The following is a 16,159-nucleotide window of genomic DNA, read 5'->3' on the forward strand; positions in this document are numbered from 1 at the left end:
CGATATCCCCCAGCGAGGTGCTAAACTCGCCAAGTTCTCGAGTCAATTACTATTTCTGTCTAGATTACTTCAAAGCCACTGGTCTAGTTATATCCAGTTGAAATGTAAGCATGAAGAGTTGTTAATCTCTTCTTGTTTGTAATAAACCGAATGTATGTCTAGGAGAACCCTTATTGCCTATAATAACAATAATATTATTATTATCATAATCATCACCGTCCTCATTTGTGAGGGAAGGCATGTAGTACTGATCATTTGAAAAGCTTGGTTGTATTACTACTTTTTTAATAAGTATTACCACTGTTAATAATATAACATTAGCGTACTAACACGTAATCATTGTTTGCACGCCCCAGTACCTCCTGTCAATCCGACAGATCCATCGATCCGTGGTACCGGAATCCGCAAACAACTAACATTGCCATGTATAGTATTTATACAGTACATAGCATATATATATATAATATATAACTTTTAGCTGAAAAGCATTAACCAGTCAATTGATTCAATCTGTAATAGTCACCTTCAATAGGAAATCAGGGCGCGGCCAGCATCGTGGCACATTGCTGGCAGAAATCAGTCCAAGGATTCAATGGATAATTAGAAAAAAGTTATCTTTATTTCAATGAAGTTACAAAAAAGGACTGTATTGGATATGTCCATTACAGTTTAAAAGATTATATAATACAAAACATCTCATCTCTAAGATCGCAAAGGCCTAACACGGCTTGTGCCTGCCATAGCAAAATCCTGCATCGCAACAACTCTGTAAAATCTGAACATCTGAAAAATCTCTTTGTCATTTTGAGCAAAAGAGCAAATGAGCTAAAAAACAAAGCTTTGTCCGGGGGACTCCACTTTGAAAAATAGACCGATTCCGTTCCTTACGGTATCGGCCGCTAGAAGAAAGTGTCTGCAAGCAAAATCTGAAAATCTCAATAATCTGCGCTCCGAGGCTGGAGCAGTCACTTTTATATCGATCCGGCATCATATTGCTATTGGTCTAAAAACAGTGATGTCACAGTGATGTCATTTCACTAGCCAACCAACGTACAATACATACAGATGAATTCTCCTCCCCCTGTATTCGTCACAGTAATTGGAGGAGCAACCGACTACCTTGTGCTGGAAAATCCCTATCCGTTACTAGCAGAGGCCCAAGGTCGTCTTCACATTCCTTAGTGGCCAAACAGTATTGAAATGGAAGCAATTTGCCCTGTGTAGTGTATAATACATGAACACACTTCTTGCATGAGTATATAGTACATATAGCATACACAGCATATACAGTACATATATAATAAACATTCGGTTTATTACAAACAACAACTCTATGCAGGCAAGACAGGCAAGGGTTAACATGTGCCAACCTGCTGTTTTTCATTCTGACTTGTGCAGAGCAGCCGGTCGGAGCTGCATTCTTATCGTTAACTCCTTCTACATGGGCCTCTCTCGTTCTGACAGTAATAGAAGAAGACGAGGCAGACTGCCGTAATATACAGTACATAGCCTAACACATACATATACAGATATATACAGATATACATACATATACATGTACAATACAGTACTCATATACTTTAAACACTGATTGATCACACATCATATATGTATTTTGTAGTTTAAGGCCAGTTCTCTCTTCTGCTCTCATCTCTGTGCTCGTCTCGCTCGGAGCTGTCTCTCAAGGTCACATTCTTAAGGGGCCCCTTTCATTTCTGACTCACTCTAACAGAGACTGCATTCTGTAACATAACATTAACTTTTAACTGTAGTATAGTTTAAAAGGTGTATAAAGAATATACAGCTTATAGAAGATACAAGTGTATACAAGTTATACAAGTGTGCACCCGTCATAGAGAGCTGTCTCCTCTGCCACGGATCTTCACATATAGACACATACAGTAACATATGCCTAGATCTAAAACAGATATATACCATAAACATATGCTTAAACCTTTTACATCCCACAATTGACAGAGAGAACAGGATGTCATTATTAACTAGTGTCACTAGTTGGCTGTGACACTTCACAGTTTACTAGGACGACAAAATAATACAAAACAACAATGAAGGGACGGGAAAACAAAGATGAATGAAAACGGGATATATAAACTACTTACAGCACAGACGAACATGAAACAAGGCAAGGGGAGACACGAAGGGCAAGGGAACATGGAGTAAGTGAGGGTACAATGAGGGTACATGAGACAATGACTCCACAATGAAGTGAGGGCAGACCACACTTAAATACTACTGTAACTGAGGGGTACAATTCCCTGACTGTATTACTAGATATGATACTTACTACCACTACCTTTGTACTTAATATTCGGCCACCCAGTACACGGCATAAATATATTATCATAAACACTCTCACGTAGATGAAACGGATCCAACACGGCACGGTGGTGTAGTGGTTAACACTGTCGCCTCACAGCAAGAAGGTCCAGGGTTCGAATCCCGCTTGGGGACCAGGTTTCCATGATGCCAGTTACCCAGGTGGGGTATCTCCCAGGCCTTTCTGTGTGGAGTTTGCATGTTCTCCCCGTGCTCGCAAGGGTTTCCCCCCCCGATAAGATAAACCCAATGGAAAAACATGCACAACAACAAGATCGCTAACGCTGTGGCGTCCTTGACGAAGACGGACAGGAGCACTTGGATTGGTCCCCTGGCGCGGCTCACGTGGCGCCTGTCTGCTCCCGGCTGCCCTTGGGGGGGAAGGACGACGGGATGGGTTAATCGCAGATACGCATTGTATGCATGGTTCGCATGTGTGCCAAATGGTGACCTCGGAGCAGGTCCTAAATTATTATTATTATTATTATTAAATGTACGAAGTCGAAACAGGTCTTTATTTCTACACAGCGATGGTGTGTAGAACAAGCACTTAATCACTTAATTACATTTATGAATTGAAATAGTATGCACTTTTATGGCAAAGAGTATTCGTCGGTATATCAATAGAGAATGTCCAATCTCTGAAGGCGCAGGTGGTAAATATACGACCTGGAATAGTTAAGGAATAACAGCAATGATACTTTAATGATTATATACTAGATACACTAGAGGGGGTTAATCCGGTCGCTTGTAAGCCGACAGGAGTAGGAGGGGGGGGGGGGTAGAATCCGGCTGCCTCGTCCGGCCAAGGGTATCCCAGGTGAACCCACTGTTGTGCCGTTCAATGCGCCGGCGATCCTTGGACCACAGATGAAAGCAGGTGGACTCTTTGTGGGCCGGCTCTCTCCGGTCCACGGGGGAGAGACGTGAAGCGACCTCGTCTTGCAGAGCGTCTCCTCACCTTGCGTCCTCTCCAGGGGGGGGGTTCCAACACACGGCAGTGTCGGGGGTCTTTATCCATGGAATAATCAAAGTATACAAAGCATAATCCGTGCCTGGGAAGGCGGGCTGTCGTCGGTAGAATAATCCGGTATACAGGTCCACTCGCTCGTCGGCTCTGGGGCTCCTCGGGTGCAGCTTCACATGGGGTCAACCACCCTGGGTAAGCAGCCAGTTCTCTGCCCGAAACGATGGGGTACTGACTACGGTAGTATTCTCACCGCACGAAGCACTATATATTAACAGACTATTATTAGCTTAATAGACTACGTCCAACTCGACGATATAGTGCCAAATATGACTATTCAAATATTAATATACACGATGTCTCAATACCGATGGTAGGCGAACTTGGCCTTACTCCCACACGTGGCGTCGCGGGGAGGCTTTACGTCTGTGACTCTATTGGAGGGTAAGAAACTGGACTGAAAAGAAAGTCCTACTTTAGTAGCGCAGTATATATACGCACTATGAACAAATAGTCCCATTAGTGGTGCGGTAGTCAGATTCCTACGCGGAACTAGGACTTGTTCGTACATGTGGAGCGGTACGTTTGAACTGGGTCTGAGGGGTATGGCAGCCTGGCACCAAGGTCTCGACCAATAGTAGAATGGAGACTATTATGGGATGTTCAGTAGGCTAGAATGGATATTCGATGCATATTGTACAAGGAATATACAAGGGATATCAAGGAATATTAGAGAATATACAAATACAATTAAATATATATATATAAATAAATATATATATTCGGTTTAATCTGGCCCTTCACAACAACTACCCTTGATTGAATTACTAACAGCTGGCGAGCCCAGACAATAATACAGAAACGGCAAAAATAAGAACTCAACTTGGACACAAAAGGCATAATCACATACAACAATCAGACAGGAGGACGAAATCAAACAAGGGAAGGAAGAGCCCAGGATAACAAACAATTAGAAATTAATTCTATAACTCTAAACCAACACAAGATGGCCGACTGCACCATCGGGCTTGGGTCACCGGAGGGAGGTAGGGAACCAATGTCAGGAGGGGGGAACTGTCCACTGTCATTATCATGCCCGGCCCAGCAAGGGCCGGGCCTAGGAACGTAACAGGCTACATTTGAAAAAGAAACACAACATTAAGTAATACAGACTGTATTGATCTATTTATGACGTGATATTATTTTCATATCGGTACCGGACCGCTCAGGCTTAAGGGGTTAACTTCTCTACTAACCCTTGTGTACAGTAAAGGTTTTGTGTACTCACATTTCTTTTTACTGGTTGCCAGATGCCTGTTTTTAAGTTCCAGCTGAGAGGTAGGAGCTGGAAAACATAATGGTTCCATAGTCTAATCCTGAAGTCTTAGTAGTACAGGTCCAAAGTATATAAAAATCCCACAGAAAATGAATGTTTCACAAAGGTTTTTGTAATGTGTGTACCGGTAAAGATTCAGCATGATTATCCAAAATGGCCGTCCACTGCCATTAATTTCGCCTCTCAAGTCAAAACAAAGGACTTCTTCATCTTCTTGTGTCACCTTCCCCCACTCTCAGCGCCCGTCTGAGATCGCTTTTGGAGCAGACGCTTGTTGGCTACAACAGTGGTCAATCAGTTCAGGACCGCTCACAACCGGATTCACGGCTTGTCAAATGACGTTCACTGGATGTTTCGTCTTATAACTCGAGAATGGAATAACGCAATAGGTTGAGTGAGGTGACGATCGAAAGGCGGCAAATTCAACTTTCCAACAATGTATTGGTTGATTGGCGAAAACGAAGCCCGGAGCCGACAGACGAGAGCAAAGTGCCGCGACGTGCGTGGCGGCCCGAATACGGGCCGTCGATCCTTAATAAATTTATATGGATCCCTATACAATTCTGTCCTGACTTGCTCCTTCTTCTTTCTCTTCCTCATAAGTTGTTCTGCCCTCCTGAGTACCGCTAACCAATTTCTTAGCTCTTCAACATTAATTCCCTCTTTCTCATCTACTGATGCCTTTCTCCACTGCTTTCTTAGCTGTCTCCTCTCCTTTACTAATTTCTCTATATCTTTCTGCATAAATTATGTCTTCCATCTTCTCTAATTTATCTACCACTGTTCCTTTAAGTCCATCTAACACTATTTTCAGATCCCTATTAACCATCTCCCATTCTTTCCTTTCATTTGCCCTCTAGTCTAGGCCATTTAACTCTGGCTTTTTGCTCACAGCTCTTCTCTCTGACCGGCAGGCTGGTCTCAGTACCATCTATTCTACATCCTCCTGCAGTGCTTTCCCCCTCCTCCTCAATGACAGGGTTACTGATATCCTGCTGGTCTCAGTACCATCTACATCCCCTCCTACAGTGCTTTCCCCTCCTCCTCAATGACAGGGTTACTGATATCCTGCTAACTGTGGTTGGTCGCTGGACTTCAACCGACTGACTTGACTGACCTCTCAAGTACTGATCAATGTGACCGACCTTCACTCCCTCTACCTGCACTTCTTCCTTTACTCCCTCTACCAAGCACTTCTTCCTGCACTCCCTCTACCAAGCATTTCTTCCTGCACTCCCTCTAACTGCACTTCTTCCTTCACTCCCTCTACCAAGCACTTCTTCCTGCACCTCTACCAAGCACTTCTTCCAGCACTCCCTCTACCAAGCACTTCTTCCTGCACTCCCTCTACCAAGCACTTCTTCCTGCACTCCCTCTAACAAGCACTTCTTCCTGCACTCCCTCTACCAAGCACTTCTTCCTTCACTCCCTCTACCAAGCACTGTTTCCAGCACTCCCTCTACCAAGCACTTCTTCCTGCACTCCCTCTACCTGCACTTCTTCCTGCACTCCCTCTAACTGCACTTCTTCCAGCACACCCTCTACCAAGCACTTCTTCCTGCACACCCTCTACCAAGCACTTCTTCCTGCACTCCCTCTACCTGCACTTCTTCCTTCACTCCCTCTACTAAGCACTTCTTCCTGCACTCCCTCTAACTGCACTTCTTCCTGCACTGCCTCTACCAAGCACTTCTTCCTCCCCTGATGTATCTGAGGCCTTTTACTGATACTTTTTGCAACAAGGACAGAGCTGGAGCTTCTTTCCCTCTACCACTCCACCCCTCTACTGCTCCACCCCTCTACCGCTCCACCCCTGCCCTCTACCGCTCCACCCCTCTACCACTCCACCCCTGTCCTCCATTGATGCATTCATCTGACTCATAGTGCTGTTCTCTATGGTTCTAGTTCTCCATGGTCTGTAACCATGTAATCTTCCTGTGTGTAAATAACTAAATGTAAATGTATGTGTGTGTGTGTGTGTGTGTGTGTGTGTGTGTGTGTGTGTGTGTGTGTGTGTGTGTGTGTGTGTGTGTGTGTGTGTGTGTGTGTGTGTGTGTGTGTGTGTGTGTGTGTGTGTGTGTGTGTGTGTGTGTATGTGTGTGTGTGTGTGTGTGTGTGTGTGTGTGTGTGTGTGTGTGTGTGTGTGTGTGTCAGGTCTGTGTGTGCTCCAGAGGATCTTAGACACGGCCGCAGATAAGAGTTGGATGGTGACGTCAGTCAACCTGGACACTCTGACAGAAGCCTCCTTCATCCAACTGCTGTTGGATCTGGACTCTAAGAGAGAATTTCGCATCATCATCGACTGTGAGCTGGAGAGACTCAACTCCATCCTCAACCTGGTGAGTAACAACCATGAAACACCAGACAGTCTTATAATACCAACCTGGTAAACACAACCATGCAACACAAGATGGTCTTATAATACCAACCTGGTAAACACAACCATGAAACACCAGACAGTCTTATAATACCAACCTGGTAAACACAACCATGAAACACAAGATGGTCTTATAATACCAACCTGGTAAACACAACCATGCAACACAAGATGGTCTTATAATACCAACCTGGGCAAACAAAAAGAAAAGAAGAAAATGCAATCAAGTTGACCATTAGGGTTTTTTTTTTTTTATTATATGGATATAGCTTTTTTAACAGTATATCCATTATAACCAACATGGATATATAGCATACATTTTTTTCACTTATTGCAGCATTGGATCAAAATTCTAAATAAAAATAAAGCTTATCAGTGGTGCACCACAAAATAACCATGTAAGGTAAAACAAATGAAGTGCAGAATAGTACAATAACAACGGTAGTGCAGTAACAGAGGTAGCTTGACTAGCTTCACAAGTTCAGTTACATTCAGTCATAAATAATCAAATAAAATATAAAATTGGCTTAGTGCAGAATAATTCTAGACTATGAACTAGTCTAGTTAAAAAAATGAAATTCCCAATTCCCCCCCCCCCCCCCCCCCCCCCCCTCCGATCACGTGATTGGATTGGGACATCCCTGCTCTGAATGCTAATGTAATAGAGTTAGAGGTAAAGGTTTTGGTTACTCAGGTTTTGTTTACTTGTTGCCAGGTGCCTGTTTTTGAGTTCCAGCTGAGAGGTAGGAGCTGGAAAACATAACGGTTCCATAGCCTGAAGTCTTATCTACAGTACAGATCCAACGTTAATAACAATCCCATGGAAAACTAGTGTTTTACAGATGTTTTGGTAATCCTTGTATCTGTAATAATTCATCCAAAAGTGGCCTCTCTCTCTCTCTCTCTCTCTCTCTCTCTCTCTCTCTCTCTCTCTCTCTCTCTCTCTCTCTCTCTCTCTCTCTCTCTCTCTCTCTCTCTCTCTCTCTCTCTCTCTCTCTCTCTCTCTCTCTCTCTCTCTCTCTCTCATCTTTATGTGTCTCTTTCAGATTGCAGCCCAGAAGAGAACCCTAAAGAACTACGAATACATTCTAGCCACTCTGGTAGGTCTGTCTGTCTGTCTGTCTGTCTGTCTGTCTGTCTGTCTGTCTGTCTGTCTGTCTGTCTGTCTGTCTGTCTGTCTGTCTGTCTGTCTGTCTGTCTGTCTGTCTGTCTGTCTGTCTGTCTGTCTGTCTGTCTGTCTGTCTGTCTGTCTGTCTGTCTGTCTGTCTGTCTGCCTGCCTGCCTGCCTGCCTGCCTGCCTGCCTGCCTGCCTGCCTGCCTGCCTGCCTGCCTGCCTGCCTGCCTGCCTGCCTGCCTGCCTGCCTGCCTGCCTGCCTGCCTGCCTGCCTGTCTGTCTATAGTTATTGTAGTAGAATGGTGGCGCACCAACAGCAGGATTATTGCCCGACATTCTTGTCCTGATCAATATTATGCAGACCCTTCTATCTACCCCAAGGGGAGTGTAGTGACTGTCACTGCTGTCTACATCCTCGGCATCACCATATGTGATACTTTAAAATGGGAAGTTACACCAGCCTCATAATTAGCAAAGCCCACCAGAGGCACCACTGCGCCAGCTTAAAAAGTTTGGTGTGTCCAGGGAGGCGATGCTCAGCTTTTACACAGCCACTGTGGAGAGTGTCCTTACCTTCTCAATGACTGTGTGGTACGGAAACACCACCGTACATAATAGAACTGTACGCACAGCGTCAAAAATCATCGGCTGTGATCTCCCCTCTGTGGCCTCCATTTATGCCACACAAATCAGGCGGAAAGGGGAGAAGGTGATCAGGGACCCTTCTCACCCTGCTTACGACCTCTTTAACCCCCTTCCCTCTGGCAGAAGACTCCAAAGTCTCAGGTGCAGGACATCCCGTTTTAAAAACAGTATATATCCCGAGGCTGTCCGTCACCTGAACTCAAGTACAAATGTACAGGCACTTTGCACCACTAGGGCTACCACCAGCCGACAGGCACTTTAAGGCAATATGCACTTTAAACTGGAACACTGAGCTATTTATTTAGGTACTGTAGCATTTTTTCTTTTTAATTGTTTGTGTAAAACTTTTATTGTGGGGATTGTATTACATGTATTCTTGTGTTTTTATATTGTATGTTTTTATAATGTATGTACTGTATGTGCTGGCACCAAGACAAATCCCAATCAACCATGTGTTGAAATGGCAATAAAGTTTTCTATCTATCTATATATCCCTCCAGATGCTAATGCTAGCACCTCTCTTGGCCCATCCTGACAGTGCCCATCCTGACAGTGTACACATTATAGCAGGGGACTTTAACCAAGCATGTTTTAAAACAGTAATCCCCAACCAATGCCGTCTGGGAGAAATGCGAGGCCCTGTGCGAGATTTAACCCCCCCCCAAAAGGTAAAAAAAAATTATACAATTTATTTTTTATTTTTTATTAATATGCTACACATATATATATTAGAAAAAAAAATATATATATAAAATATATATATATATACATATATATATTAGGGGAAAAAAAAAAATATATATATATATATTTTTTTTTTTTTTGCTTACAGTCAATGTATTCTTAAATAATAGCACTGCCCGAGGCTGGGCATACAGTCAACATATTCTTAAATAATAGCGCTGCCCGAGGCTTAGTGGCAATGCACCTGTACAGTCGTACACCTGGCAGTAACAGGGAAAATGCATAAAACACCCCTGGAACCTGATAAAGAAGCTTAAAGCCAGGTACATTTTTCAAGCACGACATGCATATTTGCAGTTTTGCCTTATTTGAATCGAACTCTATAAGCTTAGTACACACATCACAAACAGCACGAGTACAGTGTGAGCAGACCCTGTTGCATGATGCAACACACCGAGTGAGAGAGAGAGAGAGAGACAGAGAGAGACCGAGAGAGCGCGAGAGAGAGAGAGAGCGCGAGAGAGTGCGCGCGAGAGAGAGAGAGCAAGAGAGAGCGAGAGAGAGAGAGAGAGAGCAAGAGAGAGAGAGCAAGAGAGAGAGAGAGAGAGCAAGAGAGAGAGCGCGAGAGAGAGAGAGAGAGAGAGAGAGAGCAAGAGAGAGAGAGAGAGAAAGAGAGAGAGAGAGAGAGAGAGAGAGAGAGAGAGAGAGAGAGAGAGAGAGAGAGAGAGAGAGAGAGAGAGAGACAGAGAGAGAGAGAGAGAGAGAGAGAGAGAGAGAGAGAGAGAGAGAGAGAGAGAGAGAGAGAGATCCACGGCGGGAACAGAATAGATTGCATTAAAAACTCACCAAACGTCCAAAAGGAAGGAGACAACCGTGGAGATGACAAAGTTCACCAGTCCATATTGTCCCCCCCGTTGGGATGAACTTGGGAGTCTGTTCCTAGTTTATCTGCCACACGTTAGCACTCGATAACGTAGCTAACGCTAGTTACGTAGCTGTCCCTGCCTTTAGCTAAGCCGACATGGCTAGCCTGACTGAACGTTCTAACACGCAACAACTTTCATCTTCAGTCCATCTGCCGAACGTCCTCTTCGTCTTGGCATAACCTAATCACTATACTTGGTATTGATAAGCTTACGGCACGGGCCGCTATTTCTTCTGCTCCGATGCTGCACATTTGGTTTTCAAAAGTAGGATGCTCTTGGCCAAGACATCCACTCGCTCCCGTGGATAGTGCCGAATAGACCCCGTACCTGTACCCCCTCCCCTTGTGGATAATACCGGTCTTCTTCACATCTCTCTACCGACTACCAGACCGATGCCAATCAGCTCCCCCTAGTGTTAGTCCTCCCACGATGCTTTGCAAAAAAGTAAACTGGTCATTGAATGAAACCAATAGTATATCTGCAGAGCTGCAGAGCCCGGAACACTATTCTACAAACGTGTTTAATGTGAAATATATAAGCATGTAAGCAAAACTAGATTTTAGGTCTGTGATGGAAAGTGATTGTTCAGAGTTTTTTTTTTTTGCCACATGGAATCATACAATCAGAGTTTCTTCATTACACAATCATAAATAACATTCCATGGACAAAAGGAGCAGGAAGAAGAATAAATCTTATAGTTACCTGCCCCTTATTCCTAAACTAAAGAAGTATTTACTTAATGGTCGGCGTACAATCTAATTTACACAAATAATAATTTATACCATTATACAAGAAACTCACAATCCACAGTTAAACAAGAAAAAAATTTAATAATAATAATAATAATAATAATAATAATAATAATAATAATAATAATAATAATAATAATAATAATAATAATAATAATAATAATAATAATAATAATAATAATAATAATAATAATAATAATAATAATAATAATAATAATAATAATAATAATAATAATAATAATAATAATAATAATAATAATAATAATAATAATAATAATAATAATAATAATAATAATAATAATAATAATAATAATAAAGAATAAAAGAAAGAGAGAAAAAAAAAGATCTGACTATTCAGATCACATTTGATTTTCATACTGACTGAAAGTGATTGTTAACATTCTATTTATTTATATTTCTATATAAAAAAAAAGTATTATTATTATTTTTATTATTTTTATTATTTTTTCTCACAAGGCCCCCCTCCCTGCGAGGCCCTGTGCGACCGCACTGTTCGCACGCCCCTTGAGACGGCCCTGTCCCCAACTTCTATCAGCATGTGAACTGTGAAACAAGAAAAAAAACATATCCTAGACCAGGGCCCTGTTTCTTGTACCTGGATAACTGAGTTAGCCGGATAACTTTAGCTGGATAACTGGGTTAGCCTGACTTTCCGATTTCATGTACGTGGATTTTCCAAATCACCATGACAACATATCCAAAAGTTTGAGCCTGGTCGAAAGCAGAGTTCAAGTTCAAGTTAGCCTGAACTATCGCCACGCCCCCGCAAAGAAGTGACAGCCCGTTTCCTGAAACTATTCCCACAGTCTACGATCTGCATTATACCATTCTGAATTACGTTTTTGTGCTCCATTCTTCCAGAGGGGGCTTTTGAAATGTAAAATAGACCCAAAATGCTGATATTAAATTCACTTTGTCCTAAATAATGCACGTTATATATACCGTGGCGACGGTGGCGCTCGCTCGTGCGATGTACACATGATGTGGTTATTTTAATTGTAACTGGGATTAAGATGTCTGATGAGATGCGCTGTTTGACGGATTTGAGAAATTGAATGAGCCGTTGACGTCACATTAATGAATGAGGATAAAGAGATAAACTTCATTCAAAACAAAGGATATTCTAAACACGGGTCTCTCGTTCATTAATGTATAAACAATGAATTTATCCCATCTGGCCCAGTGGCCCAGCGGTAGTGCTCATGCCTGCCAATCCAGCGACCGGGGTTCAAATCCCGGTGTTTCCAATATGATTTTTTTGAATATAATATGAATGATTATACGCCAAAGTAGCCTGGTTTTAAGTTAAAATATTATAAATCTACATGCATTGAGGATGTCATTCTTTATATAGCTCTCAACGTGCACCAAATTGAATTATTCCTATATTGCAAAAAGAAGGACCCCGGTCTTGAACCCGGGTCGTCCGTGTGGAAGTCAAAAGAACAACCCGTTGGACCACATTGGAGATAAGTTAAACATTGACTATACATCAATCAATGGGCAAGAAAGCCGTCTCGTAATTCTGTATAACAGTTAACTAGTTATTTTCGCTAGCAAGATCTCATTTGATTATTCAATCCAGCAGGCAAGTTTAAAGAAATATAATCTGATTGATTGAGGTAATGAGGGACTTATAATTAGCCTATAGATAACGCATTTAACTTGTCGGCGAGGCGATTGAGCCTATTGCAATCTGTCAATAAAGTCTTAAATCAATTAATCAATCAATGCCGTTGAGAATCAGGGTCTCTGCCATCGATACGTGCTGGCTTTCCACCTAAAACGGGAGCGCGCATCTAGCCTGACTTGAGCCTGACTCTCAAGTCTGGCTTGAGTTAACGAGACTGAATCCTCCTTTGTGAAACAGGAAAATCCCGGCTTTGAACATCGGGTTAACTGAAGCTGGATAATGGACATGTTGATCGACTTAGTTGAACCACGTACATGAAACAGGGCCCAGGGGTTCTCAAACTTTTTTATACCACGACCCCATTTTATTTATACGTTTTTTTGGGTACCCCACACTAATGTATTGTGTAATTTCAACATGGAATAAATATCAAAATAAAAGCACACATTGTTGAACTTGATCATGCATATTTATTAGAAATGTTAACCTGTTAAGCCCTAGCCCTATTGTCTGAAAATCCGCCTAAAAATACATACCCAAGTAAATGGAAGATTGCTCCACTTCTACAAGGTCCATTTGCATGTTCTCTGTATATGGACATCTATGGATCTCAGGGAATGTATTACCCGTGTCAGACATATTGTGTCTGTTACTAGGCTTGAGTAAATTGTGATGAAACAAAAAAGAATATAAATTATGATTTTCCTTTGCATCTTTGGCGGTGAATAACGCCATGTTAAAAATGACCAGACATGAAAAACTGCCACTGAGCTCGTTCAGCACCTTCTTGAGATCACGTGTACAAAAAGTCTAAGCAAATTAATAAAGGGAAGATGATTAAACATAATGTTTTGTAGATACAGTACTGACTTCTGCCATCCGGACACATGCAATTTGAAATATTATTATAGAATATAGAATATCAGGCCTATAAATGACCTTATTATAGCCAACTCACACATCTATGGATTGGGCCAAATCTTACATTTGGATTTATTATCACCAGGCGTGCAGCAAGAACCGTGAATGAAATCTACTGTAAGTACAGTTATTTCTTTATAATGGAAACTGCTCCACCATTTTGAATCGATTTGCAATGTGGATTTTTGCTAAACGTTCACAGAAAGGTAGAAGAACTAACTGCATTCTAATCTATGCCAATAACGTTCAGTTTTGTGGTAGATAATCCCGAAAAAGAAGAGAAATAACTAAAATTCATCCACAAGTAATTTGCTTGACAGAAGCTGGCATGAGCTGGGTAATGTAGTTTTTCGAAATGTCAACGCTCATTCAAAGCTCAAGGTCTCGTCTCCTCATATGACTACAAACAGAATTGCGGCGCAGATTCAAAATGGTGGATAATCGCTTTTAAATGAATGCATTTCCAAAACTAATAGTTCACTAATAACACTTTAACCTCTTTCACCCGACGGGACCGGTACCGTTCCCGAAATGGCATTGTGTCATAAATCATATATCTCTACATTGTTCGGGGTCATCCCTATGTTCCCCGGGCTCTATGTTCCCCGGGTTCTATGTTCCCCGATTGATTGATTGATTGAAAATGTTATTAATGTCCGCCTTGTTTCGAACTGGTTAAGCTTGGCGACTCTTTCGAAGTTGATTAAGGTTAGAGTTTGGAATCAGGGCTGGTGGTCTATCGCCCTGCTCTAAAGATAAACTCTAAGCATAACCGACTATCTATCGCTACCGGGGAACATAGGACCCGGGGAACAAAGGACCCGGGGAACATAGACATGCTCCCCATTGTTCTACAAAAGTAGCGTTTTTATTTTCAAACGTATTCAAGTATAAACATCATAACCATGTCACAACAGCATTTAGAATGTATATTATCATCAATATGTTAGTTTAGCAATAGGTTAAAGTGTCATTAAATAGATTTTCCTCCTCGAAATGTCAATGTTATTTCGCGAGAGGCGACCATTTTGTAAAACCGGGGGAATGGGAATTGTAGTTTTTTTGCAGCCATTTTGTAGCAGACTTCAATTTTTTCTGGTTCTGCATTGGAATTTTTCAAAACACTTCCTGGAAGATTCTATTGGGTTCAAGGTTCATAGTACTGTATGAATTATTTCAATAACTGCTATTATTCGGGATAATTCTACCACAAAAGGTAACGTTTATGACAAATATTGAAACGCAGTTAGTTTCTCTTCCCTATTGTTAGCATGTAGCAACAATTAGATCTGAAATTAGTTTCAAAACGGTTGCACCCTGATCAAAATAAAAAAGCTGCTGTATTTACAGTAGATTCATTATCTGTTCTTATGCAGGCCTGGTGATACTAAATCCAAATTGAACTCGGGCATTTAAAAGATAATATATATATATATATAAATGTGTGAATTGGCTATAATAAGGTAATTTATAAGCCTGCTATTCTATATTCTATAATAATATTTCAAATTGCATTGGTCCGGATGGGATAATTCAGTACTGTATCTACAGAACCTGATTGATTGATTGATTGATTGATTGATTGATTGATTGATTGATTGATTGATTGATTGATTGAAAATTGTATTAACAGATTGCAGAATGGGTACAGTACAGTACAGCTCAATACATACAATTGTTAAGGGGATGCAGACCAGAGAAAGACTTTCGTCTTGTTTACATCAGGGTCCCCCATTTTCATTTCATCATAACATATATGACATACATGACATACAGATAGACAGTACTGCTACATCTATACATTTATGACATACCAGATTTGCAAATACAGTACTGTTTGTGATACGAAAAGAGTCCAGAAAAGAGAGTATATACATTTGACGTAGAAACTGTACATTGGAGGAGGTTGGGTAGGTGCGGGTGGGGTGGGGGGACTGTACATTGGAGGTGGTTGGGTGGGTGGGGGGGGGGGTTGGGTAGGAGGGGTGGGTGGGGGACACTGTATAACTGTACAAGCAAAACTGTACATTGGAATATTTACAAGACCATACTTGGTCATTTACTGTACATTGTAGGGGGTTGTGTTAGGACATTTACAGGGGCCAGTTTCGAATTGAAGTCTCCCGTAGGTGTTTTTTTAGAGTGTCTTTGAAAGTGGGTAGTGATTCACATTCCTTTACAGCTTTGGGTAGGGCGTTCCACATTGATGTGGCATAATTGCGAAACGTGTTTAGTCCCTTGTTTGAGCCGAATCTGGGTTTAACATGATTTGTGGAGCTCCCTCTGGTGTTGTGATCGTGGTATTCACTGACCTTTGGGAAGTATTTTGACATGTACATGGGTACCTTGGTCGTGTAGTGTATCTTGTAGACCAGGCCCATTGCAAGTTGCTGTACTCTGTCGTCTACTCTAAGCCATCCTGGGTTGTCAAAGTGGGCAGGGGTGAGGT

The 16,159-nt window shown here is 41.8% G+C and overlaps 1 protein-coding gene across 1 annotated transcript in view; it reads left to right on the top strand.

Moving 5' to 3' along the window:
- LOC311233494 (glutamate receptor 1-like) overlaps positions 1-16,159 on the top strand; it is a gene marked incomplete at both ends in the record, with an annotated part of 411,656 nt that overhangs the window by 196,943 nt on the left and 198,554 nt on the right. The window contains 2 exons of the mRNA XM_084320461.1: positions 6,795-6,979; positions 8,064-8,117. Of these exons, the coding sequence (XP_084176587.1) occupies positions 6,795-6,979; positions 8,064-8,117 (239 nt within the window). The remainder of the gene's footprint in view (positions 1-6,794; positions 6,980-8,063; positions 8,118-16,159) is intronic.

This window comes from Notolepis coatsorum (genome assembly GCF_963971535.1).
Source record: "Notolepis coatsorum genome assembly, chromosome: 8".
Lineage (NCBI taxonomy): Eukaryota > Metazoa > Chordata > Actinopteri > Aulopiformes > Paralepididae > Notolepis > Notolepis coatsorum.